Source organism: Prunus persica, chromosome G3 (assembly GCF_000346465.2).
Source record: "Prunus persica cultivar Lovell chromosome G3, Prunus_persica_NCBIv2, whole genome shotgun sequence".
Classification (NCBI taxonomy): domain Eukaryota; kingdom Viridiplantae; phylum Streptophyta; class Magnoliopsida; order Rosales; family Rosaceae; genus Prunus; species Prunus persica.
Window position 1 is genome coordinate 22,609,431 of NC_034011.1, and position 14,421 is coordinate 22,623,851.

Genomic DNA, 14,421 nt, shown 5'->3' on the forward strand with positions numbered 1-14,421 from the left:
TCAGGTTCAATAGTTCTTATCAATCATCCTTTAACAATGAAGTCCTCAATACACCAGGAATCAAAGCCCGAAGCGTCTACCTCCACTTGAGCCAACTTCCTTATCATATGACCTCTTTTTCCTTGGGCTGACATCATCTTCGACCAAGTGCTATAGTTTTTTCCATTCAACCGTATGGTAATTAGGGCAGCAGAAGTATCATTGCGAACTGTAACAATTGGTTGCATCATGTCAAGATTTTTGAAGGGTTTCTGAAGCACTGGAAGAGATGAATTTTGCGGCTGCAGTGATGTTGTCTGGGGTATCTTTGAAAGCCATGGAGGAGATATAACAAGTTTGGATGGGTTGGTGTTGTAGGAGTCTTTTGCTGCACTAGGTTTGTGAGGACAAGGGCTTAGCTGCTGTTTTGCGGCAGCTGGGTTTATTTTTTCTTGTATTCGGTCCTATAGGATGTCGATGGGTAGGGTTTGTATTTTTGTTTGAAAGACCGGGGTTAACCAGCTCTGATACCAACTCAAACTAAACAATAACTGAATAATTGTGATTGATATTGTATTTCTCCAAGAGGAGGATATATATATACAAGTACAAGTTGACTTTTCCTACAAGGAAAAGTAATTAGCTAATTACAAGGAATCCTAACTGGATAATTATTCTAATTAGGTAACGTGAATTACATCATAAACTCAAGGATCACGAGATCCCTGAATTATGGCTCATGCCAACACCAACTTTCATGATGGTTTGCAGAAGAAGAAGAAGAAGGAGGATTGCAAGATCAAATTGCAGCATTACATGGTCAGCATGGTTGCTCTTGTTGTGCTATGGCAACCCTTTTTGCTGTGCTAGAGATACACTAACATATGACACTCCTATTCGAGACAACGTTCGAATCAGAAACTCTTGTTTCGGCTGGAGGAAAATTTGAACTGGGATTCTTTAGTACCCCTTTAATTTCTTCTGCAGAAAGCTCTGGCCTTGACAGAAGATATGTTGGCATTTGGTATCACAATCTGAGTCCAAGGACAGTTGTTTGGGTTGGTAACAGAGAAAAGCTAGTTGTTGTAAATTCAACTAGAACTTGAGTTTTTGCAATAATAAAAAACAAGGTAACCTCCAAGTGTTGGATAGTTTTACTGATGAGTCTTATTGGTCAACAGGGCTTCAAACACCCAAGTCTTTAAATCTGACGGTGAGGCTTATGGATTCTGGGAACCTGGTGTTGTTCAGTCTAGTTTCCATGTGCCTCTGAAATTACTCTCACTTTTTGGTACTGCTTTTACGTGTTTACATGTTGCCTTACTTATTGATGATGTTTACTTTTTCTTTTTTTCTTTTTTATACAGGCGATGGTTTAAAGTATCGCAAGTTCACTATCCTATCTAAACTGGCCTTAACTCACTTATGTGATTGCTGGTTACTTTTAGGCTAGTGATTTTAACACTCTCCTCTTTCAGCCTCTTGATCTCCACCTCTTAGTGCATGTATGTTAACCTTGAACTGACTCAGTCAACTGATAAATCCACGAAGGAAAAAAAAAAACACACACACACACACACAATGAATCCAATCCAAGTCACATTACAAAGAAGTCAAATTTTAATGACCAACATAATAGTAGAGAGGGCTTTTACAATTACCGTGTTTGGCATAGACTTATCCACCAAAGTATTTAATCAATTAAGTATCACAAAGGAAAAATTACAGTTGAATATAGAGAAAAATAAGAGATGAAAAAAGTATACTTATAAAAGGATTAATTACAGCCTCTTACCATGCTTTAATTATCTACCTTCTACTAGTGTCGTAGTTATCTCAGAAAATGTTTCTGGCTTAGTAGAAGAAGAAGCTGTGCTAGAGCTGTTGCCTCTCCTCATGACAAAAGGTGGTTGCTTGGGAGTTGGAGGGATTGCAATTTCACTGTCAAGCATGGTAAGAACATTTGACATGGCGGGACGGTCAACAGGGTCTTCTTGTACACATAAGAGCCCAACATTTACACACTTGATGAATTGACTTTTGTTGCAACTTTCATCCAAATTATTGTCCATTAAATCCAACACCTTGTTCTCTGTCCATAATCTCCATGCCTAAGAAAATTTTAACATTAAAAAATAGTGGACTATAAAATGGGGTTAAACGGATATGAAAGATTCAACGCACTTACATGATTTATGAGGCTGAAAGTTTCTTTGGATTGGTACAATCCTGTGTTCTTTTTTCCGCTGATTATCTCAAGAACAACCACACCAAAGCTAAACACATCTGATTTCACTGAGAAAGTTCCATCTAATGCATACTCCGGAGACATGTAACCACTGCATCACGAATTCTTATAACACTCAGGTATTATGCAAGAACCAAAGAACTTTATTCTAAAAGGGTCAGGGAATTGTGTAATTTGTGCTACAACGAGTGAAACATCCACTCTGAAAATAAATCTTCCACACAAAACTTACTAAGTTCCAACTACTGTGTTTGTACTTGACTCAGTTTCTTTGCCTCCAACAATCCTTGCCAAGCCGAAGTCAGATATTTTGGGATTCATCTCCTCGTCTAAGAGAATATTGCTAGTTTTCAAATCTCTGTGAATGATCCTCAATCTGGAATCTTGATGAAGATAAAGAAGTCCTCGAGCGATTCCCAGAATGATGTTAAAGCGCATCTCCCAATTGAGAAACATTTTTTGAGTACGATCTGCAAAGTTAAATTTTCCATTTAGAGAAAGACTTAGTGGCTTTGATAGATCACCAATTAGTCAACCAAACAAACAATATTTTGTGCCTTAAACATATTGAAACGAGTACCAGGAACGAACCAAATATAAAGGAGTCTAAGCTTTTGTTGGGCATGTACTCATAGAGTAAAATCTTTTCTTCTCCTTTCATGCAATATCCCTTAAGTCTAACAAGGTTTCGATGTTGAAGTTTGGCAATCAGCACCACCTCATTCTTAAATTCCTGTAAGCCCTGTCCTGAAACCCTTGATAGCCTCTTTACTGCAATTTCTTGACCTCCAAGCAACTTGCCCTGGCAACAGAATCCCTTAGACAAATTTACACTAACAAGAATATATGAACATTAATTAATGACAAATTCTTTTTCACGGGTTAAAAAAATAATTATTGCTAAAGTGATTCAGTTGCTAAGAAATGGCAAACAAGTCTTCCTAAATTACCTTATAAACAGGCCCATAGCCCCCTTGTCCAAGCTTGTTTGCATCTGAGAAATTATCCGTAGCATCTAGTATGCTTTGCAAATCGAAAAGGGGGACATCTATGCCTTCTTCTTCCTTGAACTCACTTGTCTCTATCAACTCTTTGAGTTGTCTTTCGTTATCAAACTGTCCTCGACTTATTTGATCTAATACATGGAATTGAAGAGTTTTGTTCTCATTCAATAGAAACAATTCTGCAGATGTCTGTTTGTGCATGTGGTGCATATAGCAAAGTGATTACCTCGTTTACTGGTCATCTTTCTTCTCCATATATAAATGGAAATGATGCATGCCACAAAAATGATGCTAACAAGCACTGCAACAACTATAAGAGACAATGGTATTTGTCTTCTTGAATGCTCTTCTAGTGGCGGTTTAGATGGCTCTTCAACTAGAAAGCAATGACAATGTACGTGTTATTTGCTATCATTTAAAACGGCATAATGCAGTGATAATAAGCCAATAAATATTTGGATTCAGTCCAACTCTACTTGGCTTCAGTTTATTAGCAAAATCTGAATAAAATGGTTCAGCTAATGGGAAAAATTTTAAATCACAATCAAAACACTCCTTACTTAGCGATGCTAATTAATACCATCATATCTTTGGCAGCACTGCTGGATCTCAATAGGAAATATGAATTTGCAAGAGGCACATGCATCATTGCAATTATATGCCTATCATGATATTCTCACCTTGAATACAATTCAAGTTAAAGCCATTCCATCGAAAGTTTGCATTGCAATGGGACCTCACCACTGAGGTAACCCCTCGGTCTGTAGCTAGCTAGCTTTAGCAGATAATAATAGCCAATATGATTGTGTACGAACATAGGAAGAAGTGAAAGACAACAGAGAAGTAGAATACCTAAATCAGCCAAGGCAACGCGAACAGAGAGCTCTCGGCCGTCAGCATACTCTTCTTGAAGACTATCTAGATTCTGCGAGTCCCATATCCAGCACTTAGAAGTAGAAGCATTCCCTCCACTTGTTTTACCAGCTTCAGCATATGAGTAAGCATTACACTGGCAGTTGTTGAGGAGGCAGGTGTTCTTGCATTCTGTTTCATTGCTAACATCATTTTGTATGTATGGGTTTCCCACTTTCATCATCTTTAAAGTGAAGAATGTTTCCTTCTTGCTACATAATGGGAACTTTCTTCTGCATCCATCCGAAAAGTCCCCAAAATTCCATTTATCTGGAGACTGGGGTTCGAAGCCTGGCAAGCATTTGCACTGTGACTGCCCATTATTCATATTACAGCTGCCAAAGTTCCCACAAGCATTAAACACACTGCATTGATCTTTTGGCTCTGACCATATCGTAGTCCACTTATTCTTACTCAACAACAAAAACTGTATATTCCCCTTAAAATCTATCACCAATCTTGTATCATTGTAATCTGTCCGTGGCAGAATTGCTATTTGCTTATGATGAGAAGAGTTCCGACTTGTAGATTGCAAAATTTCGCCGGAGTTTATTTTTTTTAAATAACTCTGGATTTTTTTTAAATAACTCTGGCTGAAATAAGTAAGCAACTGCTGGATGCATTTCATCTGAGATGACAGATGTACCAATTGCTGGTTCTCGACTTTTCCAGTAAATAATCGATTTTAATTTTGTGATCTCATACTGATTCTGGTTGTCTCCTGCTACATCTAGTTTGAAGGTGAAGTCCCCAAATCGTGGGTCGTCGTTACCTCTCCATGAAGTCAATTCCATGTCGTTATCCATTTTCATCCCAGGAATGAATGTATCAGTTGGATCTTTAAAGCTCTGCCACAAAATATTATTCACTGCCAACGGATCGTCACCATCACTTAACACCAGGTTCCCAGAATCCATGAGCTTCACCATCGGTTTGAGAGCAGAAGAGGAGACTCCAAACTTTGGTGACCAATAAGACTCTCGAGTAATTGCATTCAACACATGGAGGTTACCTTCTTTGATTTCAATAGTGGAATTGGCAGGAACTGGCGTATCTCTGTTGAAAACCCATACAACTGTCCTTGGATTCAGTTGATGATACCATATACCAACATATCTTCCATTGCCAGACCTTCCTGCTTCTGTAGATGGTGTAAAGAATCCCAGTTCAAATCTTCTTCCAGCTGAAACAAGACCTTCTTATCCGTCGTCCCTAATTGGATCGTCGAGTGACGTTAGAGTATCTCTAGCAGTAGCAGAGCAAAACAGGTGGTGAGAAAAGCACAACAAGAGTAACGCATAGGAGGAGAAGATGGAAGATAGCATGCGATTTGCAAACCATGAAAGGTTGGAAATAAACATAATACAGGGAGACAAACACATGTGCTTGGCTCGAGGGAGTCTACTGGTAGTCGTATCAACATTCATATGTTTCCCTTGTTTAGTATCAGAAAATGTGAGGTTTACGCCAACAGTGCTCTGCAATTTGCACCTAGAACAAACACTTGATATACCAGCCAAAGCAGAAAATGTTATTCCTGTAGCAATCACTCAATGTTTTCATGTGACTTTAGAGGAAGCTGCATGATTGAATAGTAGTAGCTGGCTCAATGTGGAGTCAAGGTCGTCTGAGTTTGGTTTTATTGCATCTTTTCTTTGTCCACTGATTCACTTTCATTTATCTCCCTTCCTCTCATTTTGTTATTTGTAAATTTCTCAAGGTCTCAAATTCCTTTGGTCCTACTTCATATATTTCAAAATTTCCCATTATCGCTGGCTTTTCTTCCCTCTGAAAATTGTTGTAAATAATATTCGTGAAGCCCACATAAAGAGAAATGATGGAAGAAAAATGATGGTGTTGAGTATGGAAGTCAAAAGAAGGAATGATGGTGTTAGAAGTGGGATAATTAGTCAAAAGATGAAATTATAATGTTGGGGAGAAATCATTATGTCTCCATTAGAAGCCTTTTAATTTGCCTATAAATAGGCTTGCTCATTCACTTGTAAGACACACCAAAATGAAGAGAAGAATGAGTGAGGAAAGAAAGAAAGGAAGAGAAGGAAGAAAGAGGGTGAGTAAGTAGAGAGAAAAATAGAGTGGAGAGAAATTTCTCCAAGAGAGAAAAGTTAGTGAGCCACATATATTGTAAACACTAAAGTTGTAGCCCTATTATTTTACATAGTGGAAAAGTTACTACTGCTGCTCTCCGAGGACGTAGGCATAGCCGAACCTCGTTAAATACTGTGTCTCATCTATTTTACGTGCAGCTCAATATTCGCACATATCTCAGTTATTTTACAACACGTTATCAGCACGAGAAGCTCTCAGGTATAATTTTTGTGCTGCACTATTATTTATACTACTAACCATTGTATATATATATATATGAAAAGTTGATAGTAATATAATATGCTATATTTATTCACTTTTCTATTACTAACCACTAACAAAAATGGACCATTGGTAATACTAAACATATTATCAGTGGGAGACCGTTACTAATACTAACATTTTTCTTATTTTATTCGGTGGTGGTTTTAACCCCATATTTATTTTATTTACTGTATGGTGTAGGTTTATTACCCATACAAGCACGTTTACTTTATCGCAAATTTACTTTTACTTAAAGTATGATGTGGAATTAACCCTCATACTTTATGAAATTTACTTTACCGCACATTTATTTTATTTACTGTATGGTGTAGGTTTATTACCCATACAACAGTATTTATTTAAAAGGGTGGTGCGGGTTTATCGTCCACGCCTTTACTTTTATTTAAATGTATGGAGCAGAATTAGTGCCCATACAAGCACGTTTACTTTATCACAAATTTACTTTTACTTAAAGTATGATGTGGAATTAACCCTCATACTTTATGAATTTACTTTACCGCACATTTAATTTTATTTAAGATATGGTGCGGAATTAACATCCATATAGCAAGTAATTTATTTTATCGCACATTTACTTTTACTTAAAGTATGATGAGGAATTAACCCTTATACTTTATGAATTTACTTTACCGCACATTTACTTTTACTTAAAGTATGATGAGGAATTAACCCTCATACTTTATGAATTTACTTTACCGCACATTTACTTTTATTTAACGTATGGTGCGGGTTTATCGTCCATACAAGCAATTCATTTACCAATAATTTAATTTACAAGCAATTTATTTTATGGATTAATTGTGTGGTATGATGAGTTTTTTTACAAAGATACAAATCAGAACCAGAAGTTTCTTGATCCTCATCATACAACTACATCAGGACTTGAAGATCCTTGATGATGATATTGATATGAGAGCTGGCAGTCTCTCCAGAACTATATTTGTAAACATGTGATCGGACTTGAGGGTCCTTGATTCTTGATATGTAAATAAGGACCTGGGGTTCCTTAAATGATGTAACAGTATTATATTGGTTAATAGTGTCGTACACATGAAAATAACTGTATTGGCAAATGTACTGTATATATGAATAGTGTCGTATACATGAATAGTGATGTATGCATAAATATTTACCATTTTGGGTAAACTGTCACTATTCAAAAAGGGAACCTGCAGTTCCTTAAACTCATGGATGAGCAATTAAATGAGATGCCAGAAGTTCCTCAAGATATGGACAATTATGTAAGGGCTTGAAGTCTAGAAATATGTACAGAAAATTGTAAAAATGTCCATACCATGAGAATATGTGATTTTGGCTTGAGGTTCAAAATCTAACAGTGTTGAGAACCTGAAGTTCCAACAATTAAATGGACAACCCTTGAGGTATTATTGCAAATTGTGGTACGCCACATATTTCTTTGGCATAAGAGAATGATGAATTTAATAAAGTTCGATTCTGTTATAATCGACACCTCAAGGAAGAAATATATTTTGTGAATTCCGGTTGTTAAGAATACACCGTGAAATGGATAATATCAGTATAAACCTCAAATGATGAATTGAGGCTTCCCACATATTTTGTTATATCTGGGCCGGAAGCACATGGATTCAAATATATGAGAAATCCCGAACTTGAGGTTATGGGTATATAGTAGTTAATGCTCTTCACTACTATATTGCGATATTATCGTAGCTTTTACTCAATTCATATTTCATGTCCATTTGAAAAGGGCGAATAAATTCTGAGTTTGTGTTTAGCCCAGGCCAAAAGTTCCATACGTTGAAATATGAAATTTAGGAGAGTCGATGTGGTTATTTGAACCTATAAGGCACAAGGTTCCAAACCGTCATTTTGAAAAGACGTAAAAACCACAGGTGCAAGTTTAAGAATGTGCGCAATTATTATAACATGAACATACAACAGATAGATTTTTTCCACCGGCAATGAAGGTGCAGGCCCTGTAAAATCTATAAAAATACATTATGTTCTGGAAGCCTCTGAAGGAAGTGGACGACGCCTCTTAAGTTTAGCCATGAGCCTCTCGTGGTCTCCCAAAATTCTTTCATTGGAGACCTGCAGCATGTCTAGCCTTCTCAGTGTATCAACAGAGTACGAACTCACCAGTTTCAACAAGGCATTATTCTCTCCTTTAAGTTTCTCAACCTCTTGTTGAGACTCATGAAGCATTCTTTGGAGAGACGAATTTTCAGTTGTTAAATTCTGAACCTCGTTTGCTCTGGCACGCCAACGATCAGCCATGTTAGAAACAGAAGCAGCACTCTGAATACTAAAAGCCATTGAGTCATCAATAGCCTCTTCCTCAGACCTCCCTGTTAACAGCATTTCATCCAATGGAGTAATGAAATTCCTAGCTACTATGACAGCAGTAGCATCATTCATCATCACAGAATCATTAACTGTGAGATGACGATTTTGGGATACAAAGGATGGACGCCAAACTTGGGCGTCACTGGCTGTTGTGGGAGTATCATTCAAATTGAAATAATTTGGGCAGGAAGAAGAGGAAGCCATTTTTAAGAAGGTTTCGAAGAAAGTCTTAAGAAAACTAAAGTTTCAGAAAATGAAGGAAGTTAAGTTGAAACGCAGTTGCTCCAATCAAGTTTTGCAAAGGCAATATCTATAGGAGGAAATATGGCTACAGTTTTTCAGGATCCCAATATCTTTTCGGATCCCCATATTCTCTTTTTCTTTCCCAGATTCCAAAACTTCACGTGGCCTCCATTAATGTTTGTCGGCACTTTCGGCGTTTTCAAAGTATTATTTTCGTCAAAAGCCGATCTTGCTTTGCGGATTTCACGGAGCTACTTTTTCAAAAGTACCCCGAGAATCTCGCAATTTTCCTATGGTTAATTTGAAATTCACCGGTTCTACCTATTCCTCTTATTTGTGTATAAATGTGTTACTAACGAAATTTTCTTTGCAGAAGACATCCAGTTTTCTCCATACCTAGTGATGCGATATCTACTTGTTTTTCTTATCAGTGAGCACTCAATATGCCCGAGAAGCAAGACTATCTCTGATCATCCATTCAGGAAGCGAGACTATCCCTGATCACGTTTTCGCCACATCAGGGAACTGTGAAGGCAACCTTATGCTCTAATCTCCGGAAGTTCTTCTAAACTAGAAGAAATGAGAGCTTGTCGTTTGCTCCCACTAGCTTCCTTCCTTGATTGCTGAGCTTGTTCTCTGCTCCCACCAGCTTCCTTCCTTGATTGCTTACCTTCTCTTGCAATCAATATCACATTATTTTTGCATTTTTTCTCCTTTTTAACTCTCTGTTCATAAGAGATTTTATTTCTTTAGAATGAACATCTGAAGAATGAATCCATGAAGTGATCCTAACTATGAGGTTTATTTGTTTTAACAGAGGCAAAAGAGTTGTGATTTTTGCTCTTGCAGGATATAACTAGATCATCAAGGCTACATTATATTTACTGGGCCGATACGAGCTTGAATGATACTTGAGAAAAGTTTCTCCCACCTAAGGATGTAAGCAATACTTGTGTTATTTTATGCTTATATACTTATTTGATATTTTATCTTGAAAGGTAACCAAATGGGGAGATAAGTCTGTTCCAAAAGAATGGCTTGTATGTATCCATGAATTATTAATGCAAATTTTTCAGATTGCAAGTTGGATACATTGATAATACACTGCACAGATTAAAGTCCCATAAGAACAGAATATGGGTATAGCAGTGATCAATATAATGCACGCCTGTTGCGTAGCAAATGATGTGGATTGAAGTCCCGAAAGAACAATCCTTTGACATGTCAATATTGATATTATGCACGCCTAATGCGTAGCAAATTATATGGGTTAAAGTCCCATAATATGGGTTAAGGTCCCAGAAATTAATTGACATGTATGTATTAATCTGTGGCATGCCTTCAGCATGACAGATATATGGGTTCTAAATGTTCCAACTCCCTAAATGGAGATTATCCACGGCTTACTGCTAAATAACGCTCCAATGGAGGTTATAATCCACATTCTCACATAATAAAAGCCCCATGAAGTGGCTTGGGTACCCAAAGGCAAATAAATGCTTATAATTGATGCATGCGCATGCACATGAGAATGGTGGGATCATGAATTGATGAATGACAATTTTTGATTTTGGAGTAGCTACTCAAATCATCAATGGGCTGTGTTGATTGGAACCACGTTCAATTATTAAATGTCGACAATATCATTGGCCAAAATGGAATGAGGTAATTCCATTATAGATGAGAATGAACGTGAATTAACAAACCCACAGTACGAACCCCAAAAGATGTTAATACTGAAATTTATACTTGGGTGTTCGGAATAAAAGGGAATATACCTACTTTGTATGACACACTGTTTCTGGCAGAAACAAGGAATGTTGGGTTTTCTCCATATTTACAGATTCAATTGTGCCCCCTTATTACACAATTACGGAGACCAACATATTATCTTTAAGGGTTATTAAATGCACGGAGCATATCGCCAGAAGCGATTTCCTAAAAATGTATAAATAGCTGGGTTAAAGCTATATAATGTGTCATAAAGTTTAATCCCTTTTAAACAAAATCCGTTGAGAGGATTGACATTGCATAAAGCAAGTCCCTAAAGGACATGTGCTTGAAGCACAAAATTTGTACTCAATATTAATATGCATAAATTACCTCAGTGAGTACATTGATTATAATGTGATTGCAACACATTAAAGCTTCTGAAGAGTTCAAGAAATATTTGTCTCGACTTAAGGATCGAGCATTATGCCAACGAGATTCTTGCTTATACTAAGAAAGTATTGAAGCATTTTTATGAGGATTATCCGTTGGACACTTTAATGATTTTTCAGAAGTATATTGGACCAGACATCATATTTTCCAGATATGGCTCAACTCCATCACCATCATTTTGGGATGATGTGAGGTATATTTGATGCTATCTCCGCATAACACCATGTACGGGCATATTCTTTCAAGTGAACTTACAAATAGCCCAAGTTTTGTTAGAAACGCAGACTCTGAAAATTTCTATGATTTACATAGAGATAGCTCACTGGAAATATATTTACTTACTCAACTACGAGAATTATTAATGGCTATATCCTCCACTCACTCCGAAAGATTCTCATCCAAAAGATAGTCATGAAGACATCAGGGGGAGATATTCATCAGGGGGAGCATCCAGAACTATGCTGCACTGATTACTGTAATCTTCTTCATTCCATCAGTTTTCTACCTCATTGGGTTTTCTCCAAGCAAATCTTTAATGATGCAACCGACATGTCATTTGTGGTCTCCAAGGGGGAGTGTTGTAAATAATATTGGTGAAGCCCACATAAAGAGAAATGATGGAAGAAAAATGATGGTGTTGAGTATGGAAGTCAAAAGAAGGAATGATGGCGTTAGAAGTGGGATAATTAGTCAAAAGATGAAATTATAATGTTGGGGAGAAATCATTATGTCTCCATTAGAAGCCTTTTACTTTGCCTATAAATAGGCTTGCTCATTCACTTGTAAGACACACCAAAATGAAGAGAAGAATGAGTGAGGAAAGAAAGAAAGGAAGAGAAGGAAGAAAGAGGGTGAGTAAGTAGAGAGAAAAATAGAGTGGAGAGAAATTTCTCCAAGAGAGAAAAGTTAGTGAGCCACATATATTGTAAACACTAAAGTTGTAGCCCTATTATTTTACATAGTGGAAAAGTTACTACTGCTGCTCTCCGAGGACGTAGGCATAGCTGAACCTCGTTAAATACTGTGTCTCATCTATTTTACGTGCAGCTCAATATTCGCACTTTTCTCAGTTATTTTGCTTTCAATTTTTGAGATTTTGAGAAATTTTTGGAGGCAACCGCATTTCTGTTGGGCTGGGCTTCGGTCATGCAGCTTCGAACCCTACTGTTGACGACGTTCTTCTTTCCTTCTTCCTTTTACGTTTCTTTGTTGGTTTTTGGCCCAGCATTGTTTGCCAGTGAAGTAACGTTTAGCCCACTCATATTTGTAAGCTGTTAAAAAACATATGGATTAGCGTTATCATTTCGTTATTATGGAAAGATTTAAAATGAAGACGAAAATAATCTGATTTCGATGCAAATTTGATGTTTACTAGATATAGATTGATAAGTTGAATTTGACCGTCTAAATACGATTCGGATATGATAACTGATTAAAAATAGATGCATTTGTAGATTAGGCTCAACCTTTGAAGGTAGTTGAGGTTCCACCCCAAAAACAATTGGCAATGGGGGGAGTAGCCCAACTCCTTATAAACCCAGGCTAGGTCCCTTAACATTTCAATGTGGGACAAACACTCTCAACACGCCCCCGCACATGTGGCGAACTTTCAAGCCTAACACGTGGACAACACATATTGGGTGACGTGGGAGCACGTGTGACCATTGGGCCCAACACGTGAAGCCTTGCTCTGATACCATGAAGGGAGTTGAGGTTTCACCCCAAAAACAATTGGCAATGGGGGGAGTAGCCCAACTCCTTATAAACCCAGGCTAGGTCCCTTAACATTTCAATGTGGGACAAACACTCTCAACAACCTTACCCCCCATGAAATACAACCTTGTAAGACATACATTGTAGATCCAACGGTGACTATCCTTTTAAATAGCTAAAAGGGGAAAAGATGCACCAATTACATGTACTGATCAAAAGAGTTGAAGTTGATGAATGATATACATTGTTGAACTATGAACTTTGCAGCTTATAGCCTTCTTCTTTGGTCTTTATTTGAACTTTACAGATATCCAGGTTGTGATTGCTGTGGATTTTTCAATTTTCTAATGGCAATATGAAATAGTGAATCTATATCAGGTTCAGTAAGAAAAACCTATAAACTGGGTGGCTTGAATTATTTGCTGCCTTACTAAATTTGGGCCTTAAAACTGCAAAAATTACAAACTAGAAAACAGGGAGCTTCTATAATGAGGAGTTATGTTAAGGGGTTCAATCCAACAGTCCGATAATAATTTGACAGCTATTAAGAACCCTCTTATTATAACCTATCATTCTTCTAGCCTTCTTACTAGAAAAAATGTCTTATTAAAACTATTGGGCCTTAGCCGAAAATGAGATATGACCGTCCCAAACACCTAAGCCCAGTTTACCAATTTTGATCAAAATGGGCCTTATTGTTCGATTTTGATTACAGATTTGGCCTTACGACTGGACCGGTTTTGTAGCCGATTTGAATCCAAAACCGAGTCGGCTCGAACCATATCTACCCCCTAGTAAGGAAGAGGGGACGAAAAATTGCAAAAAAAAAAAAGGAATTTTGACTAAAAATTTATTTCATTATTTTTTTATCCACATGTCACAATGTGATTAGACATGTGGACTCCACTTATCTTCCACATCACACTTAACAGAATTTATAACGTCAGAGACCATTTGTTGTAACTAGAAAGCAATGTTAGAGGTGGACATCATTCGAAGCGCGAAATGCAGGGCTGAAAATCGCACGGGTTGGGGCCCAGTGTACACGTAATACATAGAAAATCAGTTGCAGGTGCAAAGACCCACGTGGTTCGATGGCCCAAATGACGACACATACGCTAATAGAAATAAAAATAAAAATATATATAAATAAAAGGTTACACTATATATATATATATATATATATATACAGAGAGCTTCCATTGAGGGATCCCTCAAATAAGCTTATTTGAGGGATCCCTCAATGGGAGCTCTCGGTATATATATATATATATATATATATAGTGTAACCTTTTATGTATATATATTTTTTATTTTTATTTCTATGAGCGTGTGTGTGGTCATTTTGGGCCATCCAAACCACGGTGGGTATTTGCACCTGCAACTGGATTTTCTATGTATAACGATGTACACTGAGTCACCAACCCGTGCGATTTT

At 37.2% G+C, this 14,421-nt stretch overlaps 1 protein-coding gene across 1 annotated transcript in view; it reads right to left on the reverse strand.

The window, feature by feature from the left end:
- LOC18783576 overlaps positions 1,771–14,421 on the reverse strand; it is an 18,894-nt gene continuing 6,243 nt past the window's right edge. The window contains 8 exon segments of the mRNA XM_020560088.1: positions 1,771–2,090; positions 2,168–2,318; positions 2,460–2,697; positions 2,819–3,029; positions 3,178–3,362; positions 3,458–3,607; positions 4,084–4,711; positions 4,755–5,386. Of these exon segments, the coding sequence (XP_020415677.1) occupies positions 1,785–2,090; positions 2,168–2,318; positions 2,460–2,697; positions 2,819–3,029; positions 3,178–3,362; positions 3,458–3,607; positions 4,084–4,711; positions 4,755–5,386 (2,501 nt within the window). The 3' untranslated portion in view covers positions 1,771–1,784.